Source organism: Leptodactylus fuscus, chromosome 1, assembly GCF_031893055.1.
Source record: "Leptodactylus fuscus isolate aLepFus1 chromosome 1, aLepFus1.hap2, whole genome shotgun sequence".
Classification (NCBI taxonomy): Eukaryota; Metazoa; Chordata; class Amphibia; order Anura; family Leptodactylidae; genus Leptodactylus; species Leptodactylus fuscus.
In genome coordinates, this window is record NC_134265.1 from 289,645,483 (window position 1) to 289,662,218 (window position 16,736).

Here is a 16,736-nt window from a genome sequence, read left to right on the forward strand (position 1 = left end):
TCAGGAAGGTAAATGTCACGGCTTGGATTATTAATCACGTTGTGTTACTTGCCCTTTACTTGTAGATATTGGAGGTGAACGGTCAGAACTTTGAAAACATTCAGCTAACAAAGGCTATGGAAATCCTGAAGAATAACACTCACTTGTCTATCACTGTGAAAACCAATTTATTCGGTAAGCGGATTGTGTGATTATAGCATGCTCCTCGCCAGGAATATACATGGTAGAAATATGGGAATTGTAATAAATTAGAGCAGTATTCAATTTTCTTGATATTTTTAAGATTCTTGACTCGTCTTTCTTTGTGTTTCTTTTTTTGTATTTTTTTGTAAACCCTCCTCCCTGGTGTCTTTCTTTCTTTAGTCTTTAAAGAGCTTTTATCACGAATGTTGGAAGAAAAGAGAAATAGTGCCCCACATTTGCCCAAAATTGGTGATATCAAGAAGGCCAGTCGATACTCTATTCCTGATCTTGCTGTTGACGTTGAACAAGTTATTGGACTTGAAAAAGTCAGCAAAAAGGGTAAAGCCAATACTGTTGGAGGAAGAAATAAGCTGAAGAAGATTCTTGATAAAACTAGGATCAGCATTTTGCCTCAGAAGCCTTACAAGTAAGGATTTTTTTCCCCGTTAACACCATTGTTATTGAGAATATTTGTTTTATATGGTCTTTAATTCCTTCCTGACACATCAGGACTTTAAACATGGAGCCCGCTAAGGAGCTATCAGCTGTGTTTAAAGGGTAACTCCAGTTATAAACAACTTTTTGTAAATGAATAGAATATAAGAAACTTTGTGAAACTTCGAGTGTGAGGACTCGAAGAAGACAACTGCTTGTTTACATAATATTTATCTTGGTATTCAGCCTTAGGCCGCGTTCACACTGAGTTTTTTGGTCAGGAAACCGACTCAAACTCCTCCTCCAAAAAAACGCCTCACCATAGGACTGTATGGTGAGGCGTTTTTTGGAGGAGGAATTAGTCAGTTTACTGACCAAAAAAACTCAGTGTGAATGCTGCCTAAGGGGTAGATCACATAGAGTAAACTGGCGTGTATTTTGGCATGTAATTTTACACATGTAAAATAAGACTCCCATTGACTTCAATGACATTTTTTTTACATGTGTAAAAAAAAAAAAAAACCACACCAAAATGCACGTCAAAATACACGTGTAAAATGTCATTGAAGTCAATGGGAGTCTTATTTTACACATGTAAAATTATATGCCAAAATACACGCCCGTTTACTCCGTGTGAACTACCCCTAACACATAGAGCTTACTGGTGAAGGAAGGAGTTGAGTGGGATTCTCCTGCTGGCTAGTTAATTGATTTATTGCCATATTCTTTACTCTGCTAGCCTCTTATGTCCAATCTAGTAGCGTGATAAGAGATTAGAGTAGCAGTGTGTAGTAGCAGCAGCAATTATTTGAATATCTTTTCTGCCATCTCCCATCTTTATAGACTAATATGTCGAAAGTAACTGTATGAGAAGTGAAAAAAAAATATAACATATATTACAACGTTTCTTATATTCACCTATACTATTCATTTATGCAAAGTTGTTTATTACAGGAGAAACTCTTTATGGGAAGTGTTTAAACTTTCCCTCTATATTTGGTGGACTGTTTGAGTTCTTGCAATCCCTTTATATCCATTTCTCAATTAATGTGTACTTCTAGGCACAATCCTTGTAACTGTGGCAGACTGCTAAAGACCCTGTTCTGTATGCATGTTCCCTCTCGCTGGTAGTAGTATGTTTTGCTCCTGGTGAGAACCTTGTAACATACAATATATCACATAAGCAGGACTCTATAGGTGCCGCATTAGTCAGACCCTACTTGTATGAAGACCCCTGAGTACAGAACATGCCTATTACTAGTCCTAGCCTCTTTAAGTCCTGGAGTCATAAAAAGTTCATTGTACTGCGGAAGGACTTTTCAATAGCAGGACGGCCTTCAAAGGCCCTGGGAATGGCTTTTCCTGTGAACCGTACTGAGCCTCTCCCCATTGCATTGTATTCTCAGTCTACAAAGGTTTGTGGTTTAACCAGAAGTTATATTTCTTACATGAATTAATCAGTGGGACTGACAATTACTTGCCTGACATCTAGGAACACACATTAGGCATGCCCCCTAGTGACAGAACTGTCTTGCTTCTGGCTACAGTAAGTCGCAATGTCGTAGGAGAAAAGGAACATGGTAGGATTAAGGATACTTTTACAAAGTCAATATTTTGCATCAGTATTTTTAGGCCAAAATCAGAAGTGGAGCCTATTCAGAGAAGACTTGTATAGAAAAGGTTTGTACTAGAGATGAGCGAACACTATTCGGAACAGCCGTTCTGAATAGCACGCTCCCATAGAAATGAATGGAAGCGGCCGGCACGCCGACTTTGCCGGCGGCCGGTCGCTTAACCCCCCGCGTGCCGGCTACATCCATTCATTTCTATGGGAGCGTGCTATTCGGAACGGCTGTTCCGAATAGTGTTCGCTCATCTCTAATTTGTACCCCTTTTTTTTTTGGCCCGCACTCTGGATTATGAATACTGATGGTATATACTGACCATGTGAACGCAGCACCATAACAGCAATGCTTCCACTGCATTACTAGGATGATTTAAAATGTAATATAAAATGTATTTTTTTTGCATTCCATCTGTATCACTGAGCTCACAGCGCCCCCATTGTCCTTCTACTTGACATTAATTTGTGGCTGTCGAAATAGATCCAGAGAAAGTTCACACTTGACAGGTTTTGTGCTCCCCCCTTAGCAATTCTCTTGAGTATCACGTGAAAACACATTTACCTCCTTGAAGTTCACTGACATTTTCTGCAAAGCATTATCACAGTACAATGAGTGGGTCTTATCACACACACACACACACACACACACACACGGCATCCATACAGCCCTAGCACATTTTGTTTTCCAGAGATTCGATGTTAGCAGTGTGTTGTTATGCTTAGGTGTTGTGTGCAGATGTAGCATTGGATAATACATAGTGTTCACATTTGCATTTAAGCCCTGGTCACGTTTGCATGTTAGCTTCTTTTCATAATGGAATCCTCAAGGCCTTGCTGCATCTGTCACGCAATGTATAATATTAGAATATTGTCTATTGGGTCACTTTGATGGATAAATGATGCCGCATATGGCAGAATCTTTGACCGAAGCTCTGAAAAGTAATGTCCAAGGCAGAAGTGAACGAGTAGTAAAAGACCAGTCTAGGGAATTCACTGTCTACCATATATTGCTATGTGGGCTACAGGAATTGTCTGTTATCCTTGGGGTTACTACCCATCTGTTTCTGCACGTACACCCCAAAAAAGCTAGGGTTACAGTAGACCTGGTCAGGTGCTATGGTGCTCTGTTAAAAACATGCCGACACATATCTCATGTATTTGACTGTCTATTTTTTACTTCTCTAAGAGCTTAGTGTAACAAACATGGTTCACTAGGGCTAGTCCTTCCTTCTGTTTCAGCTATGTAGTGGAAACTAACATCTGCGGTTTCTTTGTTCTCAGCGACATTGGAATTGGACAATCTCAAGATGACAGCATTGTTGGTCTGAGGCAAACCAAGCACATGCCTGCCACGCTCCCAGTCAGCGGAACACTGTCATCCAGCAACCCAGATTTACTGCAGTCTCATCATCGCATCTTGGACTTTAACACCACCCCAGGTGAGACTTCTCTCACCCAGTCTCTTGTCACTGCCAGCTTCTCCTCGGCTGAGTCTGCTCACTTATCACTAGGCAGTGACATTCCCAAGAACCCGCTAATGCTGATCTGTGTTCATTACCAGCGCTGTTTGTACGAGACGTCTTTCGTGCAGCTGCCGGCTTATGCCAGTGTTTATTTTTCCACATTTAGGGCTATTTTTAGCTTTCTTAATGCATCAGTTAATCATAGAATATAATGTACTGCCTTACATTTTCTGGCATGTGTTTAAGTATCTGAGCTTTGAATGATTTTTCTTTTTAGGATTTGTTTTTCATTTTGTGCAATCTACAGCAAATCCGCAACAAAGTTTATATTAAAAGGAGTTTAAGAACCCCTATAAAAAAAAAAAAAAAAAAATACTGTTTCCTTGTCAAGTCCCCTTACTTAGCTCTATATGTCCTGCTCCAAGGATAACGTCTCATCACAGCCATGTCATAGCGGTGAACCATTACAGCCATGTATTGGGCGCAGTGGTCTCATGGCGGTCTTTCCTAGACTAAGAAGTACAGAGAACAATGGGAGCATTGCAGGGATTGGTAATTTAAGTATGGCACCTTTTTTCTGTAAGGAGAACAAATTCCCTTCTTGTCTGCACTCAATGTAATAGTTCCAAGAGACCGCTGATATGGAGGGTCCTGCAGTTATTTCAAGTGTTTTCCTTTATCGTTAGAAAAATATGAATTTGGCAATTCGTAGCTCTACATTGCCATAAAGTGGTTGCCATGTACATGCAGGCTGATTTTTTCACTACTTTCTAAATAACTTAAATCTTATGAGCAATAAAATGTGTTAAACGTATTCTGTTATATATATTACAGTAAAGCGTCAAAAATGATAATGTCAAGGTAATGTAAAGCTAATTTCTACTCTATCTTATCTATTTTTCTCCATCAAGATCTCCCTGACCAAGTACTGAGGGTGTTTAAGGCCGACCAACAAAGTCGCTATATAATGATAAGCAAAGACACCACTGCAAAGGAGGTGGTAATACAGGCTATTAGGGAGTTTGCCCTGACTGCCGTGCCAGATGCGTACTCTTTATGTGAGGTTTCCGTTACTCCTGAAGGTGTCATCAAACAGCGGCGACTCCCAGATCAGCTGTCTAAGCTAGCAGACAGAATACAGCTCAGTGGCAGGTATGTAATCACTTCTAATGTACTAGCACTGCATAGTTCTTTCCTAGGGGTCTGACCTGGAATACTGTTATCTGATAGGATTCATTTAGCAAATTATTCACATGGTGATGTAATCCTTTTTCTGTCGGCTCTAGTAATCTTAGACCATACTGCCATCTAGTGGCCTAAAATCATAATGGCAGCCTTGTCACTATATATAATAACAAGCCATATTACTATTATTATTATCATCATTATTATTTTATAGAGCACCATTAATTTAATGACGCTGAACATTTGAGGACTTACATACACATACACAAAATATAGAAATCAAATACAATACTAACACATTTTTCTGATGTAAAACGATTATAGTTTTACCATACAGATATTTGGCTCTAGTCAGCAGCTGTGACATTTCTCTTCTAATCCATTATTCTTATTTTCAGGTATTATCTTAAAAACAACATGGAGACAGAAACACTATGCTCTGATGAAGATGCCCAGGACTTGTTAAGGGAAAGTCAGATTTCTTTGCTTCAGTTAAGTACTATTGAAGTGGCGACTCAGCTGTCCATGAGGAACTTTGAACTTTTCCGGAACATTGAGCCGACGGAATACATTGATGACCTTTTCAAGCTGAAGTCCAAAACTGGATGTGTCAACCTCAAGAACTTTGAAGAAGTGATTAACCAAGAAACCTTTTGGGTGGCTTCTGAAATTTTAAGGGAAACTAACCAACTTAAGAGAATGAAGATTATCAAACATTTTATCAAGATCGCACTGCATTGTAGAGAGTGCAAGAACTTCAACTCTATGTTTGCTATTATTAGGTAAGAAAATCAGATCTTTGTTACCGCCAAGAATTAAAGGGCTCCCAACACATGGAAAACGTATACTTAGGATAGCCCATCACTATCAAAGCAGAGGGGTCCAACTCCCGGCAACCCCACCTTTAGCTTTTTGAATGAGGTTCATGCAAGTACTGCATCCTCTTTATTGTCTCCCAGCTACAGTGCTGTATATTCTGTATTGTGGAGACCCCTCTAATGATAGGCCACCCATATGAATGTCTTGGAAAACCCCATGGAAATGTTGGGTAAGGATTTGGTAAATGCTCCTATTTAGTAATGTACTGTGCATGTTATATTTGGTAACTGATCTCTTTCAACTGGACCAGAACAAAAATTGCACTCAGAATCCCACGTCAGTCCATAAACAAGGTTTACCTTAGTTCTGAACTATAGGTGCCTTGAGAATTATTATTTTTTTTTATAACGGACATTTGTTTTCGTTTTACCTCTTACAGAAGTTATTATGCATTAGAAGGCCCAGTAGTTGTTGCATTACCCCAGCTATTTTACATTGTATGTGTCTGCTTTCTGTAATCACTTTATACAATCTACTATAGAAAATCTGCTGCCTACCCACTGCCAGTTTGGACGTATGAACATTGAATAGCCAGAATACACTTACATTTGTTCTTTGTCTAATTCCAGTGGCTTAAATTTGGCTCCAGTGTCAAGACTGAGAACAACATGGGAAAAACTCCCTAGTAAATATGAAAAACTTTTTCAAGATCTGCAAGACCTCTTTGACCCATCCAGGAACATGGCAAAATATCGGAATGTACTGAACAGCCAGAACCTCCAACCTCCCATCATTCCTCTCTTTCCTGTTATTAAGAAAGATCTTACTTTCCTACATGAAGGTGATCTTAGTATTACAGTATTTCTAGGTGTCTGCTTTATAAAATCTTACGGGGCTGCTTAAACTGGATGTTTTTTTCCTTCTAGGCAATGACTCAAAAGTGGAAGGGCTAGTGAACTTTGAGAAACTAAGGATGATTGCCAAGGAAATTCGCCATGTGGGTAGAATGGCTTCAGTTAACATGGACCCTGCCTTGATGTTCCGTACAAGGTGCGCTTACGTTTTGAGTTTTTCTATTCTACTAGCAAATATGTTGCTTACAGTTGCTTTCTTTTGTATGGTACGCTATGCATTAGTATTCCCATTTTAGACATTTATGGAATAGGTCTCACCCCTGGTGCCCACCCTGATCTCCAGGAGAGGGTACAACATTTCCTGTCCAGCATCAGGTAATGCAGCAGGTGCCCACTGCTCCCAGGTGGAGAATGAATGGAGATCTCTCCAGTCACTTCTATAGTAGTCTTGAAAACTTAGAAGCGTGTTTTGCTTAGCTCACTACCATAGAAGTGAATGGAGAGAGTGGTGCCACTTCTTTGTTTATTCTGTGCCTGAAAGTGGAGGTCAAATGCCGCCTTGGGACAGAGACTCACATATGTCAGACATTAATGGCATGTCCTGTGATATTGCCATGAGGGTCTAAGGTGATATTGAAGTAAACTGGCAGCTTTATGGCATTATAGTGGACTCTGTTCCCTGATAATACAACATTACTCAATCTGTTGAAACTAATGGATTATTTTTAGTACTTTGAATAGTTTAGTTATTTCACATACAAATTGTTTGGTATGGTTTAGCAAGATTCCCTGTAGGAATTGTTAGAGCAGCTGGGGGTATATTGTGTTAGGGCACATCAGGGCATTATACCACAGCTGATAATGCTCCCCTATGTGTGCCATGTTGGCTTCCTGTGTGTCTTGTGGTCTGGGCCTTTCTTTCTGAGCTTGTGATCTTTCTTTCTTCCCTTTTCTCCCTATTTCCTTCTATATACTTGCTTCTCCTTCCATGGCTCTCACTTGCAGGAAGAAGAAGTGGAGAAGTTTGGGGTGAGTTTGTTGGTGACCATGTTGTCCACTGCCACATATTATTTCCATTCTCCCCATTCGCATTATTTCCTTTCTTTTTGCTTTTCGCTTTTTGTTACCTTTTAACCCTCTTGCCAGCAGACTGATGATTTCCTGAACTGATCTAGTTAGTTCCGCAAAGAAAACAAAATGTCACACCTTCTAGATGGTTCATGGACATTTGCCTTATACATGACACACATGCTTATTCTGAGCATAACTTCATGTTACGTCAGCCATAGCAATGAGACATCTTGACTAAAGGTAGCGAATATCTGATCAGTTGATGAACTGCCTTCTATGTACCCAAACATATACTTAGCCAATCCTACCAAAATGAAAGATCGGTTTATTATGTTCTGGTTTGTTCTGTGGGCTTGGTAAGTCAAACATTGTGCAGAGGGTAACTCAAAGTGACAAGACTGCTTCATCCTCCTCAGTAACAGTTCTAGGTCCATTCTGCATGGTCATCAATGTGGACCGCCTCATACACTAACCAGCTACTGACCCCAGAACATACCTAGTTAACACCGTAATCTCCATCACCAAGCCGCTCGCCTCCAGTAACTGCAGTAAAATCAGCCCGTTTTTGCTGCATGAGCTCTTTATTATTTTTTTTAATGGATTTTTTAAATATTTTAATTAACATAAGAAATGGTCAAGAAACAATTTGCAATTAGAAGCTGCAGCATTGCATTATCCAGAATCAGATTGGTTTCGATCGGATTACTTGATCCCTTTTAATGTAGCTGCGGCTTGCGGGTAATGCTCTGAGAAAATGCGCTGTAATAGGTCCTTTCTTTTATTATAATCTCTAGTTATTTTCTTTGTATTAGCTTGACTTACTGGAATGAGGCATGTTGAGCATAAATTCCCCTTGTGTGACCCTTGCATGACTACATCCTTATACATGGCATCATAGCGAGGATGAGTTTTTTTCATTGGTAATGGTCTTCTGTTTCCAGGTCCCTCAGTCAGGGTAGCACCAATGCAGCTGTCCTTGATGTGGCACAGACCGGCGGTCACAAGAAGCGAGTACGACGCAGCTCTTTCCTCAATGCCAAGAAACTGTATGAGGATGCACAGATGGCTCGCAAAGTAAAGCAGTACTTGTCCGATCTAGATCTTGAAATGGATGAAGAGAATCTGCAGACGCTATCGCTGCAGTGTGAGCCAGCAACAAATACATGTAAGCAGTAATACAGCAAAATCTGTTTATATCCATGTAGGTTTTTAGCATCTTTGACTGTTAACCCTGTGTGCTGCAGAGGGCTTCATGTGAACGGCATTCATTGGGGGAATTTACTAAGAGCGCTGGTGGCAGATACATCAGAATTAAGAGACTCCGGCCTCTTAATAATTTTGGCCACATCTTGGAATGTCCTGTGTGCAAATCTGTCGTAATCTCTGCTCTTCACTGTCCACTTTCTCAAAATGCTCAAAAAAAGTGCCATTTCTGGACCAGAAGACGATCATGTCATGTTTAGTAAATTTCCCCAAATTGTGAATAATTCCTTATTTTTACCGATGTAGGTATGGATGATTTAATGTTCTTTGGTTTAATGTCTTTTAATTTGTTTTTAATTTTTTTTTTTAAGTGCCAAAAACACCTTGTGACAAGAGATCAGGGAAACCAGACACATCACCGGTTGCACCTCGGGCAGCAACGCAGCAGAAGCAGCAGACACTAAAGGCAAATCAGGCATTACAGGTGCCGGCTGTGTCTCTGTATCCTTCTAGAAAGAAGGTGCCAGTCAAGGATCTTCCTCCCTTCGGTTAGTGAGATGAATTACCTTTTTTAATAGACTTTGGTTTACGTAACCCACATTTTGAGGGACGGTATGTTATGGGTAGTGGGTAATGTCTGCAAATGTTGAGTAAACACCTGCAAAAGGCCTCTTGTGGGAACATGGTTAAGACGCACTGCAGACAAGTTGCTGTGGTCAAGATCTTGTGGTTTGCAGGCTTTATTTTTCTCCACATTAACAGGGTTGTCTCACAAGCTGTAGGTGTTCTTATGCCTATCCCAGTGTAAGCACTGCTAGAAGGTGCACAAAAACACTGGCACAAGGAAAATGTAGCCAAAGAGATGACCATGGAAGTGCCAGGTCTTATCTTCTTTCTATTCTGGCACATAGAAGAAAGAATATCCAAGGCTGTGATCACCTATTTATGATGATTTTCCCACTAAAACAGTGGTTTTCATCATAAGACAACCCCTTTAATATACAGGATGCTTAATTTTAGATTAATAAGCCTATAACAAGTATTTTATAATAGTCTATGTATTAAGATTAGGGTTTTTATTTAAATATTTATAGTAATGTTGGTTCAAGTTGTTTTAAGGAACCGTTACGTTTTATTTGTAGCCTTTTCCTATTTTATAATATGATGGCACAGTGCTAGGATATGCCATCACTTTGGCCAAGGCACAACATTCTCTTTAAAGTTTTCATTTTTCTAGTGGTGCTTTTAGCCATTCCGGAAATTGCATCCGGTACCGTTCACGTAACTATGGCCATACTGCAGTTTCCTGCATGGTGTTAAACTAGATTTGTGGCCCCTTCTTTTCCAAGATTATTGGCAGTCCCTGAGTTTGGAATACCAGGATCATAAAGTGATGGCATATTCCAGTGAAATACCCATTTAAGTAGAGAGTAAGAGTAGGCATTCCTTGTCCTCAGTTATTATGCCTCTTAAAGTTCAAATCCTAGCAACTTTATTAGATCCAACGTCGTAAAGCGCTCTCTTCAACTTACTGTTCCCTTCTGTTTGTCCACCCTGGAATTGTTTACCACAAAGTAGAGAAATAGGTCCCCTCCCCATCCCATAATAGTAGATCAGGTTCCTTCATACTGATATATATCCTCTCTAAAAGGCATCAACTCTCCACAAGCGTTAAAGAAAATTCTTTCGTTATCAGAAGAAGGAAGCTTAGAACGACACAAGAAAGGGGCAGATGACACGTTATCGAATGCTTCATCGCAGCTCTCTTCTCCACCCACCTCTCCACAGAGCTCTCCTAGAAAAGGTACTATGGCCCGATGTTCAGAAAGCAATGGCGTCGAGGTTAACCCTGACATGTAGCTGCATATAGAAAGACACGGAGGAGAATCTGTATTGAGGACCGTGACATCTGTAGCACATATTTTACTTGTCACCAAGGCCATTGACTCTGAGCTTCAGTGTAGCAAGTTAACCACTTCATGACTAGGAGTTTGGTGCCACTTTATGACCAGGACAACTTTCTTTTTTTGTAATACTTCATTGTAAACACAAAAAGTATGATTAGAAGTTAGTGTTACCTATACACAATGAACACAGCGAGCTTTCATCCTGGCTAACATGTTACTAATTTGCTTTGCAGGTTATGCTTTGGCAGCCAGTGGCACAGTGGATAACTTCTCAGACTCGGGCCACAGCGAGATCTCTTCCCGTTCTAGTATTGTTAGCAACTCCTCTTTTGACGGCATGCACCTTCATGATGATCGCCGGCAAAGGCACTCAGTGAGCATAGTGGAGACTAACCTAGGTGTGGGGCGGCCTGACAGAAGGGTGATGATGGACGTAGACCATTGCATAGGGTATGTGTCTGAATACTTACAGTAAGTCTTTTATGTGTGGTACAGTATGTGGTATATCAACAGTTCATTTTTTCACATGACAGAATATGTACATTAGTAAGGCTGGGTTTAAATGTTCAGGTTTTTTCATGAAGGTTTTGAAGAGTAGTAGTACCTAAAATATGTAGGTTTAATAAAAAATAAATAAAATTCCCTTCCCTTTGTGATCAACACTTGGTTTTGGCATCAGTAAAATACATCTGCACCCTCCTAGCACAGACACATTGATGAAAATATAGTTGTCTGTTAATTTTCATCATCCCATTAGAGCCCTGTTCTCGTGATCAGTGGGGTTTTACATACATCCATTGATTGTTTATGGGCCCATCCTTTTAAAGTCAATAAAATCTGTTTACAAGCAACAGAAAACCTAAGCGATGATGCAAGTGTGAGCAGAGACTTATCACACAGTGCATGGGGTAACTGTGCAAAGCAAAACTTCTTTGAAAAGACAGGTCTTTTTTTTTTTCTTTTTTTTTTTTTTAATAAAGATCACATATACTAATACATTCCAAATTATTGTATGTAGAAAATGAGCTATATGAATAAATTATTGATGTGGCATGCGTATTAATCTTCTTCTTTTCTTTGCAGTCCTTATGCACATTTGGCAGAGAGTAGGGGCTTATATGCTGCTGCAACTGTTCTGTCTTCTCCCAGCATGGAGGAGCTCTCCCAGGACCAAGGTGATAGGGCATCATTGGATGCTGCGGACAGTGGACGTGGTAGTTGGACCTCCTGCTCTAGTGGATCTCATGATAACATACAGACTATACCGCATCAGAGGAGCTGGGAGACTCTTCCATTTGGTCATGTTCATTATGACGGCACATCGGATGGAGCAAGTTATTGGCCATCAGGGACTCATCTAGACCAGGCCATTTTTCCTGATCATAGCACAAAGTATGGCAGACACAATCAGGGAAGAGAGTCTTTAGATCAAGCACAGTCCAGAGCAAGCTGGGCATCATCCACTGGCTACTGGGGTGAGGACTCTGAGGGGGACACAGGCACCATTAAGAGAAGAGGTGGAAAAGATGTTGCTCTCGAAGCAGAAACCAGTAGCCTAACATCTCAGATGTCAGAGGAAGCAAAGGTTCCCCCTGTACCCACACACATAGCAGTAACAGCATCTTCATCAAAGGGGCTAATTGGTAAGAACATGTTATATTACTTGTTTCATCTGCTAGTAACTCTTGTGGTGCCAGGCATTATGTAAGATCTTCACATGGCAATAAAGACAGAGATTCCTCAAGATAAGCAGGGGTATTAAGGAGATTGGGGTAGATCTAGAAAACTGTAAGGAATTGATTCAGAAAATATATTGGAAACTTGTATTACTTTGCATTATGCAAACAATAACGTTTGCTGAAACTGGACAACCCCTTTAATACTGTGTAAACATAGACTGGGCAGTATAAGAAGGCACCAATTTATTACACACAATCTGTTAATGGAGCTCGCTCACTGATGAAGAACCATGTGTGCTCAAGGACAAGCTTTGTAATGAAAAGAAATTATGGAGGGGGCAAAGAAAATCTTAGTTGCCTTTAATTTTTAATTCTTCTAACTGTAATGGAAAATAGCATTGACTTCCTCTGGTCCGCTGGTCTTATACACAAGCATATCCTTCGAACAATTGGGGCCACTGTGCAAAACATGGAGGTCTGAGCTTGTTGAGGAAAAGGATCTGGCTTTCAGATTGCCTTTGAGACCCCCCTCTACTGTAGCTAAACTTCAGTTACTAATCTGCAGGAAGTAAATAATAGGTAGACATTACGAGAGGTCTTTAGGGCGTTTTAGAGTATGCATTTACTTTTTGATTTATATTTTCTTTCGTTTCTTTTGTGACAATAATTGTCTCTTATGGTAGTGTATTGTGTTACCACAGCACGGAAGGATGGTCGATACAGAGAGCCACCGCCAACACCTCCAGGATATGTAGGAATTCCCATAGCAGAGTTTGCCGATGGACACCCACAGTTATCTAGGAAGCCTCCAGATTATAACGTAGCACTACAGCGCTCCAGGATGATGGCCCGAAGGAGTGACAGCGAAGGAGCTCCGGCTACATCTCCACCTTCTCATAATCAGCCTTGTAGCAAGCCGGTTAACAAGCCACAATGGCATAAACCAAATGAGACAGACCCTAGGCTCGCTAAATATCAGACACAAGGTGTAGCTGCAAAAGATGATGGTAAGTGATCTAAAAACTTGAGAATAAGTTCTGATTGTGGGTGAATTTACTTAAAGGGGTTGTCCAGGCAAAAATGGACACCCAAATTGTTTTTAAATCTAATGGGGGTGGTGCCTTCCCATGCGGTCCAGTCCTATATGTGCAGGATAACATCAAAATGGAGGGGTCAGGTTCTGAGGGATAGAGTAGGTCATGAATGAATTAAATGAATACGCAATTATGTTATGTTAAAGAGACAGTCCACACATTGGGTCTGATTAACTAGTAGGCCTTAAAATAGTCCATCAGTTTTAGATCTGCAGGGATCTGACTGTTGGGACCCCTGCAGATCAGCTTTTTTCCCCAGGCGTGCAGCACATGCTGGGCCCTGCACTGCTCACTCTGTACTCTTGATAGTGGTGGTTGTGGGTATGGAAGTGGTGTCCCATAGATGTTAGTGGGACACATTCTTATGTGTTGTTTTTAAAGGGGCTCTATCTGCAAATTATGCTGATAGAGCCCCATGTATACGTGACTAGCCTTTAAAAAAAGCTATTCAGGCGCTGCTAAACTTAGATTAAACTACCCCCCTGTTTTAAAATAAAACCCTAAAACAGACTATGTTCATCTTACCGAACGTGCACGGGGGTCGGGCATTCGGTGTCCGACGTCCTCTTCAGCCATGTCTCCTCTTCCAGCGATGTCCTCGGGTCCCGTCTAACTCGTGAACTGACATTGATTAAAAAAAAAAAAAATGGCGCGGGTGCATGCGCAGTAGCAACATGCTACTGCGCATGCACTTGCGCCATTTTTTTAAAAAAATCAATGTCAGTTCGCGAGTTAGACAGGACCCGAGGACATCGCTGGAAGAGGAGGCGTGGCTGAACATGACGTCGGACCCCGAATGCCCGACCCCCGTGCACGTTTGTTAAGATGAACATAGTCTGTTTTAGGGGTTTATTTTAAAACGGAGGGGGGGGTAGTTTAATATAACATTAGCAGTGCCTGAATAGTATTTTTAAGGGCTATTCACGCATATGTGGGGTTCTATCAGCATAATTTTGCTGATGGAGCCCCTTTAAACAAATAGGCAGATCTCCCCCATTTATCAGATGTATACAATAACAGGTTTTCTGTACACGTCTTGAATATCATTTGTATTTCTATTCCTCTTGCAGATGATGAGCAAGTGTCAGCTGTATGAGGCTAAGACCTTGTCCTGTTCTAGGATCCATCACCTGTAATGGAGAGCACAAGAGGATGCCCTATATGACTGGAGTCTGTGGAACAGTTTCCTCATCTGCCTTATAAGCAGCACTGGGCATCTACTATCCTTCTGTTCTACTCCCTGGCATGTGAAATACTGTGAAGACATCACCGTGGCACTTTTCGTCCTCTCCAAGCCACGTTGCTGGAGATAGACTGTGCAGGAAGCTGCGATCTGGTGGTAGCTGGCTGAATCTTGCACAGTATCATTCCAAACTTGTCAGTCACCACATGAGCAATGACTTCTATTGCACTTCTTCATGCCTGGATGGTGTCTTTTTTTTTTTTTTTCTTTTTTTTTTTTTAAACTCCGTTTTAACTTTTAGTCCTCTATCTAGCTTTGTCTACTGTTTGTATGGCAGGCTAGTCATGTGCTTATATCAGGCATTTTTAACTTCAGCTGAGATTGCATTTCAATAGTCTCCGTACACAGGTTTTTTTTTTTTTAGTTGGTTTTGTTCTGTTTACAATACTGTTACAATACGACCGCGGCGTGGGCAGCCCTTTGTCATGGCGGTTCGCGCTTTGACTTTGGAGATCTTATTTGTTACATCAGGATATTTACAGTGTTATTTCACACCTAAGTTATGACTTATTTTTTTATGTTTATATAGAGATTTTTAATTGGAAAAAAAGAACTGGATTACATTAAAGTAACGGCAGCTTGGGACATTCAACTACTGCTACTAGTTGTGAATACTGAGCAATTCAGTAGCTTTTTCATCCTCCATCTAAAAAAGCAAAAATCTATTCAACAACCATGGTCATCATCTAGGCTATCCCTGGCAATGCAGCACATTCATGTATATGACATGCGGACTATGGGATACTGCACTTGTAGAGAAGGCTCATGTGTAGCATTCATCTGCTCACAGCTGCTATTTTACACTTTCATGACTGAAATCGCCATCCCTTTGCACAGACTCCGGATATCTGAAGGCTGCCAATCTGAGTAGTACTCCTGTGTGAGGAACTTATGATCTTGGATTATTATGATTTTTTTTTTTTTCCATTTGATCTAGACTGATCATATTGATCAGTGGTTAACATATATATATATATATATATGTATACAAGGTTAAAGAAAACATGGAAAGAAATGACAGTGTTTTTTCACTGTTTAGGTGACAGCAGTGCTTTATTTAATGATTCTCTATCCTGTTATCATGGCTTTTGTCTACCCTCCCTCTATATCACATTGTCAGTTATGCCTATGTAATTTTACATGTAATATGCATTTATTTGCCAGCTTTTTTTTATGTAGGTGATGGACCTGCTGCACAGAGGCAGACAGAAGACCAGATCTATCTCACATTGCACAAAAGTTTGAAGCATCATATAACGGTAGATTATAGGACTGCTAACCTCAGTTCGCTCTGTGATGTCAAGTGCAGAATGTACAACTAACTGGTGATTTCATCATGCTTTTGATACTACTTGTACCTGTATGTCTTTTAGAAAGACATTGGTAGAGTCTGTATCCCTTTTGTATTTTTAATACAATAATTGTACATATTGGTTATATTTTTGTTGAAAATGGTAGAAATGTACTATGTTTATGCTTCTACATCCAGTTTGTATGAAGCTGGAGAATAAATAAATATTATAACAGTTTCTGCGGACTGATTCCTCTACTGGTTCATTGAGCGATACACAGCCAAATACATTGCAGGAGTTAAACATGGCAGCACATCATTTGTGTAAGGGTGCTTTCACATCACGTTTTGTAGGTCCGCCTGATTGACACGTTTTTACAGCTGTTTACCTTATAAAAATGTGTCAAGTCAGGGCTCGTTCACATCTGCACCCAGTCTCCGTTCATACAGGTTTCCGTTTCCTGCACAAAACAGGGCAGGAGACGGAAAGCTGCAGGACTCTTTCAAACCCATTCATTTGAATGGGTTTGAAAGATGTCCGGTCGTGAACGCCGGTGAGCATTTTATGCTGTCCGCCGCGAAACCGTTTTTTTTAAAACCGGGCACAGAGTTGGACATGCAGTACTCTGTGTCTGGTTTTAAAAAAAACTGTTTCACGACGGAGAGCATAAAACGCTCACCGGCG

General features: G+C 40.5%; 1 protein-coding gene across 13 annotated transcripts in view; it reads left to right on the forward strand.

The window, feature by feature from the left end:
- The window catches only part of RAPGEF2 (Rap guanine nucleotide exchange factor 2), a 177,055-nt gene extending 160,766 nt beyond the window's left edge, over nt 1-16,289 (forward strand). For 6 of the 13 annotated variants that reach the window (XM_075287879.1, XM_075287894.1, XM_075287939.1 and 3 more), the window contains 15 exons: nt 66-174; nt 364-610; nt 3,524-3,681; nt 4,617-4,857; nt 5,289-5,672; nt 6,339-6,550; nt 6,636-6,759; nt 7,569-7,592; nt 8,576-8,799; nt 9,209-9,385; nt 10,489-10,641; nt 10,978-11,194; nt 11,828-12,387; nt 13,107-13,430; nt 14,588-16,289. In XM_075287879.1, the coding sequence (XP_075143980.1) occupies nt 66-174; nt 364-610; nt 3,524-3,681; nt 4,617-4,857; nt 5,289-5,672; nt 6,339-6,550; nt 6,636-6,759; nt 7,569-7,592; nt 8,576-8,799; nt 9,209-9,385; nt 10,489-10,641; nt 10,978-11,194; nt 11,828-12,387; nt 13,107-13,430; nt 14,588-14,613 (3,180 nt within the window). In that variant the 3' untranslated portion in view covers nt 14,614-16,289. The remainder of the gene's footprint in view (nt 1-65; nt 175-363; nt 611-3,523; nt 3,682-4,616; nt 4,858-5,288; nt 5,673-6,338; nt 6,551-6,635; nt 6,760-7,568; nt 7,593-8,575; nt 8,800-9,208; nt 9,386-10,488; nt 10,642-10,977; nt 11,195-11,827; nt 12,388-13,106; nt 13,431-14,587) is intronic. The other 7 variants (XM_075287888.1, XM_075287910.1, XM_075287973.1 and 4 more) reach the window with 5 other exon arrangements.
- The last annotated feature ends 447 nt before the right edge of the window (nt 16,290-16,736 follow it).